The sequence below is a fragment of the Dryas octopetala genome, chromosome 2, assembly GCF_963921425.1.
Source record: "Dryas octopetala chromosome 2, drDryOcto1.1, whole genome shotgun sequence".
NCBI lineage: Eukaryota > Viridiplantae > Streptophyta > Magnoliopsida > Rosales > Rosaceae > Dryas > Dryas octopetala.
In genome coordinates this window covers 14326881-14343074 of record NC_141367.1, presented here as the reverse complement: position 1 = coordinate 14343074, position 16194 = coordinate 14326881, and the positions used below count along the sequence as shown (strand labels likewise).

The window sequence follows — 16194 nt, the reverse complement described above, 5'->3', positions numbered from 1 at the left end:
AAAATCTCTTATGAATCTTCTAAGTCCGGAGTGGATTGTTTGCCTTTGACTGGCCCAAGGGATTAGTCTGGTGTGCGAAAGCTAGCCAAAAACACCTTCAGTTACCAAAAAAGCTTTAGCACTTGGGCACCTAGATGATTATTCGTTTTGATAAGAGTGTGTGGAAAACAATATAATGAAGGCAGCTCTACACAACACTTTAAATCTATAGTTGAAACCTATGAGTGTGTGACACAATGTGTATATTCAAAAGCACAACATACTCAAACATATTTCAAAATAGGCTCATGCTCAAAGACTCTGAATGTGTGATAATAAACATGTATTAACGGTTCTCAACACATTCTATCAGTTATTCAATGAGCTCTAAAGGATTCCAAGTATTTTTATGAAGAACACACGAAGAGAAAATGCAAAGAGACAAGAGCAAAAGCCAATTCCCAAAACGATAAAGTGTGGTATATATACTAAGAACCTCGGCTAGGGCACTTACTCCCACACATGTGGGAAATATACGGTACATAGTAATCTTTCTAAACCAAGTGCAGATAACTAACGTTACAATGGAAAATGCTAACGTTTGAGTATCTGCAAGTGTTCTTATGAAAACTGAAACACATTAAAGTCTTATAATAAAAGTGAACGTTCCAATTTCAAAGTGAACAATTGCATAAGAGATAAAACATTTGATAATTTGCAATCACTTAATTCAAAGAGCAAACTTCTCAACCTCAAGGCAGGGTAATAGATATACAAGGAATTTATCATATAGTAATCATGCAACACAAACAAAGAGAAAAATTGGTAGATAGGGACAAGATGATGAAAGGGAATAAGAAAGAGAGATACTTTGGTGATAAAAAATTTGTATATTCATCACACTAATTCATGTACAGTAAAGTCTAGTTTTATAATATGGTCAATTCTAGAGAATAAACTTGTTGGGTATATAATATAGGGTCCATTAACATGCAGGTATTAGCACCTAAATTTATTAACTAAAACCATCCAAAGCCCCTTTCTTTCTTTGCGGGCCAACTATCACAATTCTATTATTCCTTTGCAGACACCACATCCACTGGATAACAAAAATTAAAAATACCTGCCGTGTCCTCACCAGCTGCAACATGCCAAAACACTAATAAATTGAAACTGCAAGTCAGCAACTCCAATAAATTGCAGTTTCAACTCTAATAAATTGCAGTTTCTGCAGTTTCAGTTCACTTACAGTTCCAGAAACTGCAGTTTCAGTTCACTTGCAGTTTCAGAAACTGCAGAAAGTTCACTTGTAATTCCAGAAACTGCAGTTTCAGTTCACTGTAAACTGCATAAACTGCAGTTTTTTATGCAGTTTCAGTTCACTTGCAGTTTCAGAAACTGCAGAAAGTTCACTTGTAATTCCAGAAACTGCAGTTTCAGTTCACTGTAAACTGCATAAACTACAGTTTTTTATGCAGTTTCAGTTCACTTGCAGTTTCAGAAACTGCAGAAAAATGCAAAAAACTGCAGTTTGACTTCAAATGGCATAAATGCATAAAGAGAGAAGATGAACGTGAAGAGAGAAGAAAGAGAAAGACAAAAAGGAAATAAAATGGCAATTGACCAGATTTCAAGATAAGCCAGCTAGCTACAACTTACCTTGTTATTAAAAAAAACTAATTGGTGCACTAGAGAGTAAAAACAATAAGTAAAAGGTACCTTAGAGTAATTAATTCTATAATATATTTGGACTAATATGAAGGAATTTTTTTATTCTGTTATTTTTTGCAAAAATAATTTTTAATGGGCAATTTAAAAAATGAGAGTTCTATTCATGAGACTTACAATCAAGAAAGAGGATAATGAGAGAAAAGGTCGAAGAAAAAGAGAAAGAAAAAAAAAAAAAAAAAAGAGGCAACTTTCATAATTAACCCTCCTTAGTCCTTAATGCCTCTAAAGAAAAACGACAATGTTGTTGTCATCTCTCCACCCCTGACGACGCCGTTTTAGGACCCTTAAAGGCCAAAGGCCTGAACGATCAATTGTTGCTTCCCACCCAAAGACTCGTTGAGAGAGTGAGAGAGATATGGGAGCGTGGATCGCTGTGTTGCTGGTGTTGGTGGTAGTACCTCTAGGCGAATCAAAAGAGCAGCTGAGCACAAGGGAATGTGAGAATCTTGGTTTTACAGGGCTTGCTTTGTGCTCTGATTGCAACACTTTGGCTGAGTATGTTAAAGACCAAGGTTACCCATTCGAATCTCCTCTCTTCCTCAAAAAAAAAAAAAAAAAAAAACACATCTTTGTTCCACATATTTTGTGGATTTGCTTTCGTATTACTTGCTAGTTATCTCTGTAAAGTCCTGGATCTTTTTGCTTTTTTGTAAATTTTTGGTGGCCCTTGTGTTATTTTGGGAATTGTTGTTGATGGGTTTTGAAGATTGTGGTGTTAAAGTGTTTTACTTGATTTACAATTGGAGTTTTAGGTGTTCAAGATTAGCATTGATTGGTAATTGATGGACTGGGAATCGAAAACTTCTGCTTCTTCTACTTTCTAAAATGCATTAGAGTGTTGTGAATTTGGTTCAATTAATCTTGGGTTCTCTATTGAATTTGTGGGATTGTGGATGAAATCATAGATACTCATTTACACATGTAAGAATTTGTTTGTTTTCATAGGAAGTATAAGTTTTCATAGGATTTGGAAATTTGAGATCTGAAGAGGTATTCATTTCTTGAAGTTGGCAGCTTTGGCATTGTCAAGATTCATTTTTACCATGTAGGCATGTTGATGTAGCATATAGATATTAGAAAGAGCAGAACTATATGAACCTTTAACTTGAACTATATTCAGTGCCAAGTAATGTAAACAGACTTACATGGTTTTTTTTTTGTTTTTTGTTTAGAAACAGATTTTAATGCTATGCAAAAAAGAGAATACATAGCAGTGGACAAGAAGTCCACTATCAAAGATAGATCAGGAAAGTTTAAAACAGTCAGACAACAACCATAGCAGAGGGTTACAAACAAACCAAAACATGACACAAAAGCCTTAAATCCTAAGCAGATTAACAAGCTGCCTTTAGTCAAGCAAAAGTGGAAATAACTGAACTCTAAGCAGACGTTCCTGAATTCTGAAATAACTGATGCCCAAACTGAAGCCCAAAATTTAACTGTCCCATAATTCTTCGTACCTATCCACATCTTTGTCTTCAAAAATTCTCTTATCATTTCCAGCCAAATAACCCACATTGCAGCAAGCACCAAGCATCCCTACAGAACTTTAGCCTTCTTCCCACCCCCTAAAAGTTTGTGCTTTTCACTTAACAGAGTAAGACACCCCTTTGGTACAACCCAGCTTATGTTCACCTCTCTAAATAATTTAACCATAGACTTAGAGCATTAGTTGTTTGTTGTTTTAACTGTAACTTGAAAAGAGGTTAGGTGTTGGAACATGAGAACCTTGAATTGTGGGGATTATTAATTCTTATATAATTGCCTAACATTTTGACTGCCAACCATAAGTGTGGTTTGTATTACTTCCAGCATGATTATGATTCTAAATATACTGAAGTCCATGTTTTGATTGCAGAATTGGTATCAGACTGTATGAAGTGTTGCACTGAGGATTCTGACGATTCCATGACCAAGGTATAAATAATGTTGTACACAAGATGATTTGTGGAAGTTGAAATAATGTTTTAATCTACTCATATGCTGTTGGGTTTGAAGGGTTTAATTAAAATTTCCAAATTGTTTCCCCAAATAGCTCTAATCTTGTAATGTGTGTGCTTTATTAGATATAGACATGGCCATATGGGTAGGGGAGAATCATAGATAATGTATAACATAAAATGCATAAAGGGTTAGTGATCATGTGTACACTTTCTGCTGCTTCTCTTTTTTTCTTTTTGAAATTTTGATTTTGATAAAAGCATTATTTCCATCTATTCATTATCAGGGACATCCAACATAGGAACTCAAAGTGAAAATTCAGATTATGGAATGTAAAAAGTTTTCTACAAATAAAAAAGCAGGGGCTAATTGTTTTCGTGAGAGGTTTTACTTTTGTACTCATTAGGAGTAGTGCTCTAAACCTCTTACCCCTAACACTAACATGACCTTTTTGTACATCTTAAATAAGCTCTTTGCCCTTCTCCAAAAAAATAAAAATAAAAAAGCTCTTTGCCGACCCTCATTTTTCTCTGCCATATAGACTCTTTTGTTAATTGTACTAGTCAACTATATATTTTGTGGCCTCTTATGAATTAAATAGAAGTTAGTGTACCCATAACCTATATCATTGCTGATATGCACCATTCTTCTAAAGCTCTTTTTAATAAATTCCATAGTTAAACTTCATATACTAATACATGTTAAATAAATTGTGTGATTTGAAGTTCCACATCTATCAGTAGTGATTGTTGATTTACACCGATCTTGGTTGCATTATTTTCATATTATAGAATTATTTAAGAACAAAGAAAAAGGAATGAGATTTTCTTTTTGCAAGATAATTTATGAAAAAATTTGTCATGATTTAATGGACAAAGCCCTATTGGAAACTTTAGGGGAATTTTGGATGTTTTCAGAATTTTCAATCAAGACTAACAGTAAATTTTAAAATGATATACATCACTGAACATAACATAATTTTTCAAATTGTATGTTCCATCTAAGACTTCAATCTACCAACCTTTATTAAGAAGAAAATGAAATGCTTAATGTGAATCTGTAACTACAGATTTCCTATTCTGGTGCCATACTGGAGGTCTGCATGAGGAAATTGGTTTTTTATCCGGAAATTGTTGGCTTCATTGAAGAAGAAAAGGATCGGTTCCCTTCTGTTAAAGTTCAATACATTTTTAATTCTCCACCAAAGTTGATCATGCTAGATGATGCGGGCGAACGGAAGGAAACAATAAGGTGAGCATTTATTTACTATTTGTCATTCAGATATAAAAAGTGAACATACCCCCTCCCATTTTCTTTCTCATAGTTGGACAGTCCAATTTGAGTTACACGCCTTGTCTGTTTGTCTTTATGATATCACATTTATCCAACATTTGTTGCCTAAACCTATCCATGTAAATTATAATCCCATGGTAGCATTGAGAATGTTTGGCCATTGTTTAGGGTTTAGTAAAAGTAATAATGATATCATACCTTGTTTTGTTAGATCTTTGATTTCCATTTGTACCCTTATTGGGGAATAATCGAGTTTCTACCAACTTATTAGATATAATTTTCTCTATCACAGAATCGACAACTGGAAGCGTGAACATATACTGCAGTTTCTTGAAGGGAAGGTAAAGGCTGCTTCAGCGATTTGAATGCTTTGTTATTATCTTCTATCACTCCCTTAATCTGTATCTTAATGATCATGTATCTTGGGATCCTCTTCTTAGAAATATTATACTGTGATACTGGGCACATTAATAGAAGGATTCTTTTTTCAGTTGAAGTTCAGAATTTTTGGTTTTAGGTCCCTAGGCGGTATTTTTCTTTTCCTTTCATAAATTCTCTTGGGTTTAGGGCTACAGTCTAAACCCAACATAATAAACCTTTATGAACTCTAACCATTTAACTAAGAGAGAAACAATAAAAGAAAAATAAAAGAAAAAAACCGAGCCATCCATCCCATTGGCCATGGTTCATTCACCATTTTTTTTTTTCAATCTCAAAGACAATTGTGTGGAAGATTCGAACTTCAGTGGTTAAGAGTATTTACATCCAAGGTCTCAAGTTCTAATCCTCTAAAGTAAGAAAGAAAAAAGTTGTACAGACAAATTTCAAAAGTTTCATTTTGGTTTTTTTAGAGCCCCAGTTGCACTTTTAGTCATTTATGCTGGAGAGCATAGAAGGCTTCTAGGCACCATACAGTATTTTCCATTTGTTCTAAAGTTTCATTGGGTCTAAAACCGACTGGAATTTTCCATTGGATGAATAAGCCTATCCATTATGAAAAGAAAAATAACTTTTTTTTTAGTTGTAAAATAGCTTGATATTTGCCGAGTACAAACCCATGATTGTGGAAAAGATAGCATGCATCACCTATCAGTAATATATGAAGCTGATAAATCTAAGTTATACCAAAAATGTATACCACGATCTATCAAGCTCCAAAACCTTTCTTTCTCTACGTTCTGAATGTGTATACATTAGGACATCATCTTTTTAAGAAAATACATGCTTACACTGTTGAGAACCACCTTGCAGTATGATTTAATAATTCAAACTAACAATGTATTGAGTTTCCATTTAAGGATCATTATTTGGTAAAACAGTTAAATTGAAAATCGTTTTGCCATTTGATTAGCATTTTGATGACTTTTGTACTTACTGTAAATTATGTGCTTATTTATTTATTTGCTCACAGTTAGAGAACTCGGTTGCCGTTCCTCCACGCTCTCTTTTCCCCTCTATCTTTCCTTCCCTCACCAAGGCACTGGGAGGTCAGCACCTTCGCAGTGGTCTAGTGAAGGAAAGAAATTGAATGTTAAAAATAAGAGTAACCAACTAGGTATTATTCGAGTGAAAGGAATGATATTTCTCTCAGTTTTGTGGTAAGAAGTTCTAAATTCAAATCATTCCTCTCAAAAGAAAAAAATATAGTTCACTACTAACTAACATTTATTTGTATAAAATAATTAGAATTATAAATGAATTGGTGATTTATAAGTTACTCTGAATTAGAGTTGAGATCAACATGAACTCTGTGATCTCATGTATCTTCAAATCTTGGACCTTGCATATAACAATCTGTCAGGAACAATTCGAAAGTGCTTCCACAATTTCGGTGCCATGGCCAACTTGCCAAAACCAGACAATGCCATTTTTTCATTTCCATGGGCTGATAATGAGGGGTATAGGGAGAAATGCGATCTTAGTGACAAAAGGCAGAGAAGTGGAGTATAGCAGAACACTCCTGAGGAATTGACCAGCTTCCTTGGCTAGCAAACTTTGAATTTATCAAAAAATCTTTTGACCGCAACAATCCCTTCAAAGATTAGTAATATGAGATGGTTAGAATCTCTTAATTTGTCGATGAATCAACTTTCTAGTGAAATTTCTTCGAGCTTGGCGAGTTTTGACATTTCTAAATCGCTTAAACTTGTCCTACAATAATTTGGCGGGTCACATTAGTGAGCTTGTTTCGTTTTGGCTTTCCTAAAAGGAAATATCGTTGTATGATTTTGTCTCAAATGTTACCCTTTTGTTTGGTTATGTTTTTTCATATTAAAAGAATAATATCCCTTATAGAATTGTAAGGTTTGCTTTATAAATAAGTACCACTTCATAATGACACAGCGTAGCATGTAAACTGTAAGTCCACTGTCTACTGACTAGGTTTTATTCGAGTGAAAGGAATAATATATCTCTCAGGACCAGTTTGTTCTGTTGTGCTATTTTAAATTATGTTGCGAGAATAATCAGTCGTGGAAACTATTAGACGTTTAGTAAACTGTAATCTTAAAATTTTTGTGGGTATAAAAAGTAGAATTTTGGTGTTGAAGTGTTATGACCTTATATAATTACTAAAATGGATATAATGCTGAAGATTTTTTTATTCATTTACTTCATAAAATAAAGCACTTTTTCTGGCATTTGTGCATTTTTTGTGAACTTTCACTTCATCGTAAAAGAAAAAATGCTCAATTATAAAATGCACCCACCAACTATAGGGGGTATTTCAAATTGGTTCATTAACTATAAAACATTTCAAATACATCTACCAACTATCAAAAACCTACAAATTAGCACTTCTATTAAAATTTCAATCCAAAAAACTATTAAGTGCCACATGGACAATGCTGATGTGGCATTTGTTGTTGACATTGCATACTGGTAGGGGTATTTTCGGGTAAAGGTGGACATTATCTTATTCAATAAAAAAATTAAGGAATGTGGCTATACTGAGTTTCGAACTGCTGACCACTAAGTTGAAACTCAAGCACTCCTCCACTTGGAGAAAATTATAGCAATGGTCCTCCTTGAGTATCACTTTGATCCACAAACTTATTTTTTGAATTATATAATCCACGAAATTTTACTAATGTATCACTTTAGTCCATTCCATTAATTTCATCTATATTTTTGTCATTTTAATCACATATATCACGTTGAGAGAAGAAATAGGAGGTAGCTTACCATTTGCTCACATGCACATGACTAAAATTGACATAATAAACTTAAGTGATACACAGATAAAATTTTGCGGACAATAAAATTCAAAAAACAAATTCATGGATCAAAGTAATAGTAATGGTAAAGTTCGAAAACCGTTGCCATAATTTGCTTAATAGAGATATATACAGGATGTGTCGATCAGCATTAATTTGTGGCAGCCAGCATAAGGACCACGTGGTAGAAGAAAAATAACATTTCTTTACACAAGCACTGCATATGAATCATATTGCGTCATTCACAGGAACATCACAGTCTTGTGAAGCTCAAGAGCAATCATCAGTCCTTGTTAGCGAGTAATCCAACCCAATTTTTGACAAAACTAAAAACACAAGACAAGCTACTGGCACGACAAAACCAACACTGAAGGACTGATTTGAAAAACTTGAACAATCCTCAGAGAAATTTAATAAATAAGGAGAAAATCCTCATGTTTCAAAATACCAGTAAAAGAAAATCTCTATGTTGGAAGAAAGAATCTAAACCCAAAACTAATGAAAATGAAGAACACCATCAACGTTTGAGCATGGATAGAATTACAAAACCCACAAATCTTTTGTTTTTAGGTTCGTTGACTTTAGGTACCAAATTACAATGTTTTTTCATTATAACTACCAAAACGTTTTTGTCATTTCACTTTAGATATTAAATTTCAATTTAGGTACTAACTTAAAAAAACATAGTTATACTGAGCTGTGATTGTCTAACAGTCATAACTTTTTTATTGATTTGTTGTTTTTTCAATATTTATAAGATTTAAACTTTAATATTTAATCTATAGGTTATATGGGTTATAGGACTTCATTCCCCAAACCTAAATTAAAAGCATTAAACCCTTATAAAAAAATTAAATTTGTATGAATTTGAAACAGTTACAATAATCACAACTGTATAGCAAACCAATTTGTGATCTAACTAAAAAAACTTAGTGTCTTGCTGCTTTGCTAAAAAACTATTGATATTTGATATTTAATCAAAATTTTCTATTTTTTTTTAGAATCGCAATCACCCAAAAAAGGAAAAATCAAACACCTAAAAAAATTGTGAAAATAACCGTATTTAAAGCCCAAACAGCAATACTAAATGGGGCCTAAGATAATCCATTAAAAAAAAAATCAAGGGGTATAACAAACAAATTGGGGAGTACCAATAGACTTTTCCCATTGAAAAGACATCATCTATGTTATAAACCATTATATTCCCGACCATATATTAATTATTCATGGTCAGAATCATCATACAACACAAGTATATAAATATACATTTTTGCAGACTGAAGTATACAAATAGGAGTACCATACTAGAAGTACTAGAAGCTCATCCCACCACCAGTTAAAAAACCAGAATGGTTGGGGAATGCATTAGATGGAGAGTTCAAGCATGACTACCTTCAATAACAGAATAACATTGAAGGGCGTCATGCTAAAAATCAGTTACAAATTCGCATTTGCCTCACAAAAATGTGTTGAGCTTTAGAAACGAAATCAGTTATACCCTTTACACTGCCTCGATCGAGCATCTTAAAGACCCTTTTGGCTGCTGAGCATTGACTGTATTAATTGAATTGTGAGAAAGTGTTCTCAACCTTGGGGGAAGTAGTCTTAATGGGTGCCCAGATATCTGCACCATTACTTTGAGCAACTCCAACTGTACAGGAGACAGGAACGAGACAGAGACCTCTGCTTCTCAAGCTGTATGGCTCTAATTCCTGATGAAAGAAAATTAGAAGTGAACCTCATTACGCATTAAGTTATTTACCATAAAGTAAAACCAATTATACCCTTTAAATTCTACTGAGGTGTGAAGAAAGGGGTATGTTTGAGTTTGGCCCATAAATATTATATCACACCACTTTGCTTTTAGTCCAATAACATATGCAGGACATATGATATCAGCTTGTGAAGTCTAAAAGCCCATCCAATACCATCATCAGTGATGCCTTCAACTCTTCATTATGGCATATGGTTACATTCAATTAATGTCATTTATGGGTGATCACCAAACAAACTTTGAAATTTGATTGACATTTTGCTCACCTGCATCTTAGCTGTTGGCGTGCTTTGGAGGTATGGAGCACTCAACACCTAAATCACCACAAACAAGAAAGTCAAATATGTTACCAAATCAAGTAGTAGACATCACACATCTCTCAAAGTGAAATAATTACATATCTGCTGATTTTGAACAGCAAACCCTTTCATTACACATGGTTGCAGACTTGAAACCCCGCAAACGAGGCAAAATTGGAGTTACTCATCTTGATTGTTTTTACTTTATGAACCAATCTAGAAAAAGGAAGCACCTCATCCATACCACAATGTCATCAACCATTTGGAATTTATGTATCTACTTGTTCGCATAGATTTAATTAAATTTAGGAAATACTTCAATTTTCAGAGCAACTAAAGATACATATGAGCATGTATCATTAATTGCAATAGTAAGTAATGCTAAACCATTTTCGTTTTTCTTTGGATAAAGAAAGGATATAAGGATGATTATTATACCAGATTACATCAGAAGTTGACATTACCAATCACAAAATCCAGCATGTGTTTTATTATTATATATGTGTAATAACAGTTACTAGTTAAGAAGTTGGGTACTAGAAATAGAATGAAGAGTCTAACCTTAACTTGTTCATGAAGGAACCGTATATAGTCCATTGCCTCCAGAAGGACAGAAGCTGTATCTGTCTGCAGTAAAATTAGGAGCACTTTAGACACGCAGCACATAAACAACTGTTAGTATTGGAAACTATACTACTATAAACATAGCATGAGCACATCAGATGACATTCACTTTGTGGTCATGCCTGAAGTCTATGATGGACCCGAGAACTATAAATGACAACAAATTCCATGAGATAACTGATAGGGAACAATTAATGTCATAACGCCACCATTCTAAATCATGCTTCAAAAACTTACACGCTTTAATGAAAAGGAGTAGTTTGTTCTATGTACCTTTCCATATGGTGAAACAAGCTGTTGCAGAGCTACAATACGTTCACCAAGCTTTTCTTTCCTCTCCTAAAGGCAGAACAAAGAAACAAAATATTAGTAGCACACAATGAGATATCTCCAGCAGGCTAGGCCTCAGAAGGTAATTTTAAGAGAAAATGAGGTGAACCTTGGTTTTTTTAAGCCATTATGAGAAACTAATAACTACATTAGAGTGAATTTTAGATTAGAATTGAGGAAAATTCCATTCACCTAGTCACTATGAGATAGTTGCTGTTTTCTTTCATGGATATCAATCAAGGTAAAATGTACCACTTGAAACCGTAGTTTATAGATATCAGAAAACGGTTCTGATGGCCACTGAGGTGAAAGCTTCGAGTTTCAAAGTTTAAAGTGGCTGTTTGAAACTAGAATGGCTCTCAAATAACCATTACACACATGCGTGCGCACACAATAAGGAACAAGATCAAATCATACTGGTGTAAAGCTAAGTTTTGGACATCATAAGTTTCAATGGGATTATATCCTCTCTCTCTCTCTCTCTCTCACACACAAACATCAAACAAATGAGGACCCATGCCCCAAGAACAGAAAGTTGAAGGGAGGGAAAGGAGGAAAAGAAACCTTGTGGAGATGGATAAATCAATCTTATGTCATTTGGATGCAAGAGAAATAATCGCACCCACACACACACACACACACAGAAGAAATTTAAAGGAAGGAGGAAAGAAACCTTTGTGGAGATGGATAAATCAGTCTTATGCCGTTTGGATGCCAGAGAAGTAATACTGCTTTGGTCAACAGAGCAAGGACTTCTTTTGTGGTCTGTCATCTTTCTTACATCTATCCCTTCTTCCCCCTGGTTTAAGAAAGAATAAGAATCTCTAAGTATAAGAGAAGAAGAGTATCAAAAAAATACACACCCCAATAATCAACGTTAACCTAACACTGTCACAAGTCCCAATAGAAGATGAATATATCTAGAACAACTTATCAACGTATTTCCCTTGACAGTAAAATGTGTAGCAAGCGGTCCAGAAAAGGAAATAATCCTTAATGTCTGGTCATAATCACTACACATTTGCCATAGTGTTTTATGATTGAAGATATCTTAACTGAAAAGGTGGAAAACATTAACATGATTGATGTTTAACACATTAAAAAAATTATCTGAAAAGGAATTAATGTGTCGATTGTTTATAATACTCGGTACAGATAAGTTCCACACTAAGATGAATCAATGCTTTTAAACAAATTCTCCAAAATGTAGTCCTTTATGGCAGGAATAATGAAAACAGATGCTCTACGATTTCCATACACTAGAAACAAAACGAATTCTTCTATGCAAAATGAACTAACACTTGTTGACATCTTAATTACAGATTAACAATTTTAATTTTTTTTTTTTTTTTTTAAACCTCGGGATGATATTCAAGAAGCTTTTTGGGATGGCGGGTTCATCCTTTACCTCCTATGAGGCACAGTAATGCACAAGGTTCCATGGAAGTTGTACAGCACACAAGGAAATTATGCACATGGGTACAAGCTGCAGGAAGGCACCCGTGCGGCGATGTCTAAATTCTAAAAAAATAGAAGATTACAGTTGAGTAGTTGACCGTCCGATAAGTTTGATTTTGATAAATGAAGCATCCAGGAACTTGGATAAGTTGGTCTACTATAACAAGCTTAGTGCCATTCTCTGTATACCTTAAAATATCAAGTTTTATAGCCATACACGACAGCATGCAAAGATCACTGCATTATTAATGTTTATATTATAAACAAGACATGCCCTGGTTTGGTCAGAGGTTTACCCTCAATTCGACACTCAAGATGTAATATAATATAGTCTAGTGTTCCTGCCATATAAAAAAATGAAATCACCAATTATTAAAACTTGCAGACTCACAAAGAGACAACAACTCCATCGTACAATGAAGAACACAATCACCTACTCATAATAAAAAAATAAAAATAAAAAATTTTCTTTTTATATTAAAACTCAAAGTCTTCTAGAATGGACCAAAGGTCCATGATTTCACTAATCTACAGGCAATAATCAACCAACCAGACAATTAGAATTGAATGGAGTTTCTAATACATGATGAAGAAAAACAAGATCAGAATCATAGATAAGTTTCTGTGAGAGTAATTGAGAACAAACTGAAATAATTAAATGATTTTGGTGGGCCCCAGACAACAAATTTATATACCATGAATTGAACCATGAACATATCTAATCGGCGTACACAATCTTCCCACCTCATTTAATATCAAAGAGCATCTCTTTATTAATACCAAATACACACATACATGCATTCATAATTATAAACAATTATAAACGTACGTCGGTATATATTGCAGAATAAAGAAATTTTGAGATGACAGATAATGCCACATAACGAGACGTAACGTATGTTCCAGTAAATCTCATCAGCAGATTCAGAAGAATACCAACCATTCAAGAGAAGCTTTATCAGTGATTGAGCATTATTTGCAGCATTTATTTGACCCATAAATCTACCAAAAATTCCTATGAGAAAAAGTATAGCTTTCTTAACAAGAACTATTTTATATACAAAAGTTGAAAAGAAATTGTATCAAGTTTAATGAACTCACCGAGAACCTAGTGCCTCCATTGCAGAGGGAGCTAACAATCATATTTTTAAGGCTTAAGCCAAAGTCTTGAAAACCCACCTCCAGAATCACCAAAACTACAGGATATTTGGGTTTAAAGCTATAGAAAAAAGTGACCCAGTTACTCAAAAGACCCTTTCTACCTCTCTCTCTCTATGTCAGTTTCGTCTCTCTTAAAGAGTGAAACTTTTGGCGCACTCTCTTCAATTTTCTTGGATTTTACTTTGTAAAGTATGGAACTTTACACAATAGGCAAACTATTAATACCTGAAAATCACCAGAAAGTTATCAGAAAGTTAAAGAATCAGTGAATTGCTTCAATCTATGAACATGGGACTTCACTGAAATGACTGAAAATTGAGCACTCAAAGATAAATTTGTCTGGGTAAGTAATAGAGGCTGAAATGGTGGCAGAGGGACTTGGGATTCCTCCGAGAGACACTGAGAGGAAGAGAGAGAGAGAGAGAGAGAGAGAGAGAGAGAGAGAGAGAGAGAGAGAGAGCAGAGCAGAGCAGAGAAGCTGAGAGTGTGAAAACTGGGGGAGAGAAGCGAGAAGGCTTTCTAAAGTGTTTTTATAAAGTTAAGAAAATGTTTTTTTAAATAAAAAGTAGTTTCTAACTTTCTATTGTTATTTTAAATTTTGGGTTTTATTTGACAGCTAATATCCAACCAGACAGAGAGGGAGAGAAAAGTGGTTAATCTAACTGAAGTTGAAGTCATTATTCTAACCATGGTTGAATGACTCTCTTTTCTGACTATTTAGGCCTGGCTTGGCTTTTTTCAAGATTTTAGGAGGCGTTTTCTTTATGTCTAAAAAGAAACGGAAATAACTTAGTCAATCCCCGTCGTAAGGGATGAGACATCACATAGAAAGAGAGTATGAGAAAGAGGTGATGTCACGTCCCAATAACAGAGACAAACAAGTCTGTTTCAAAAGAAATATTATAATTAGGGGTGAGTACGGTGCGGTTCGACTCACTTTTTTCTCGAAATCGTGTGCCGCGTCGGACATTAATACACAGTGCGGTTCGGTGCTTAAAACCGTAAAAGAAATAAAAAACCAAACCAAACCAAACCATTCAAGGTGCGGTGCGGTTTTCCACCACAGTTCTGGGCCTAATGAGCTATTATTCAGATTCGCACTTTTGGCCTCACATTTATTTTTTTAAGCCTAAGCCCAATTATTTAATGATGCAAACTCATCCTAATTAACAAGTTTTGGCAACAAAAAAACAAATTTACAAGTTAATTCAATGAACTTAACCAAAAAGACTCACACATTAAACTTTGCTTAACCTGCTTAGTACTTAAAACTTAAAAGTTAAAAACAAAATCAATTATACAAGTATACAACCAATGACTACAACTACAAGTTAAGAACCTGCTTAAAACAAAGTTACTAACTTACTAGTTACTACAAGTTATAAACCTTATATGGCATATACCCTATACACTTATATAGTATATAACTATATATTATACCCTAGAATTATAAACAATTAAAAATTTTAATATATAGAGTATAAACTATAAATAATATACTAATTTTTTTTTATATAGAATATAAAGAATATACTAATTTTATTATATAGGGTAATGGGTATAACTAAAATTATATACTAAAACATTATTAATTTATTATTATATTATATATCTAGAAAATAGGTCATAGGGTTATATAAAATATATTTTAGGGTCTAAACCCTAAAATATAGCTACGTTAATATTAATTCTAATATTTTATTAGGGTTTAGGGTTTATGGTCTAAACTGTATAAAAATGTGTACAAAAAGTGTATAAAAAGTATATAATAATCGTATAAAAATATAAAAAAATATATTTTTTGCAAGTATGCGGTGCGGTTTGGTTCGGTGTGGATAAATAAGGTGTAGAACCGAAACCGGAACCGGAGAGAACCGGTGCGGTTCGATTTTTTTGGCAGTGTTGACTTTTTTTGGTCAACGCAATTTTTTGGCGGTGCGATTCGGCCAGTTTGGCGGTGCACGGTTAAAATGCCCACCCCTAATTATAATTATGTTTATGGAACAAACTGATTTGATATACATGAAAAACTAATCCTAACTATACAGCAAGATCTAATTAGAAGATCAAACTTGAGCATGTGATACTGTATGACCATAAATTGTAAGAGCATATGCAACTATATTCATTTCTCGACATACATGTTGTAGATGATAAATATATTGTAGATGATAACCTGTAAAAAGTTAGTATAAAAATTGAATATCTTAATAGATCATGATATTTTTTCTAGGAAACAGTAGCTTCTCAAGTTTTGAGTAGATCAATTAAGAACTTTTGAATCTCCTTTAATATAATTATTGATGTATAGTCTCGAGTTTTGGTGCAATTATTAATTATATCCCAATGAAGTCCTTATAGCAAAGTGTTATTGTTTCAACTTTGTTCA

The 16194-nt window shown here is 33.7% G+C and overlaps 2 protein-coding genes across 3 annotated transcripts; one reads left to right on the top strand and one right to left on the bottom strand.

Moving 5' to 3' along the window:
* Positions 1-2021: 2021 nt before the first annotated feature.
* On the top strand, positions 2022-5440 carry LOC147293307 (selenoprotein family protein). The gene is made up of 4 exons (XM_086233423.1): positions 2022-2222; positions 3569-3627; positions 4721-4902; positions 5237-5440. The coding sequence occupies exons 1-4, from the start codon at positions 2066-2068 to the stop codon at positions 5307-5309; spliced, it is 471 nt and encodes a 156-aa protein (XP_086089549.1). The 5' UTR covers positions 2022-2065; the 3' UTR covers positions 5310-5440.
* A 3838-nt stretch (positions 5441-9278) lies between these two features.
* LOC147293306 (transcription factor bHLH153-like) lies at positions 9279-14265 on the bottom strand. 2 transcript variants are annotated; one of them, XM_086232179.1, is made up of 7 exons: positions 13746-14265; positions 13585-13659; positions 11860-11985; positions 11130-11195; positions 10794-10859; positions 10200-10247; positions 9279-9871 (listed from the first exon to the last, which is right to left on the bottom strand). In XM_086232179.1, exons 2-7 carry the CDS (start codon positions 13585-13587, stop codon positions 9719-9721), a joined length of 462 nt encoding a protein of 153 aa, XP_086088305.1. In that variant the 5' UTR covers positions 13588-13659; positions 13746-14265; the 3' UTR covers positions 9279-9718. The 2 variants fall into 2 exon arrangements, with proteins under 2 accessions (XP_086088305.1, XP_086088304.1); XM_086232178.1 differs by lacking the exon at positions 13585-13659 and having other exon boundaries at positions 9281-9871.
* Between the last annotated feature and the right edge of the window lie 1929 nt (positions 14266-16194).

Bases quoted from the DNA above. Each gene is read 5' to 3' on its own strand.
- LOC147293307 (XM_086233423.1), top strand. From the start codon at position 2,066: ATGGGAGCGTGGATCGCTGTGTTGCTGGTGTTGGTGGTAGTACCTCTA. The intron at 2,223-3,568 runs GTTACCCATTCG...TTTTGATTGCAG, and splicing joins TGAGTATGTTAAAGACCAAG to AATTGGTATCAGACTGTATG. The intron at 3,628-4,720 runs GTATAAATAATG...CTGTAACTACAG, and splicing joins CTGACGATTCCATGACCAAG to ATTTCCTATTCTGGTGCCAT.
- LOC147293306 (XM_086232178.1), bottom strand. From the start codon at position 13,787: ATGATTGTTAGCTCCCTCTGCAATGGAGGCACTAGGTTCTCG. The intron at 11,986-13,745 runs GTGAGTTCATTA...TTCTTAAACCAG, and splicing joins ATGGAGGCACTAGGTTCTCG to GGGGAAGAAGGGATAGATGT. The intron at 10,248-10,793 runs GTTAGACTCTTC...GTGGTGATTTAG, and splicing joins TCCTTCATGAACAAGTTAAG to GTGTTGAGTGCTCCATACCT.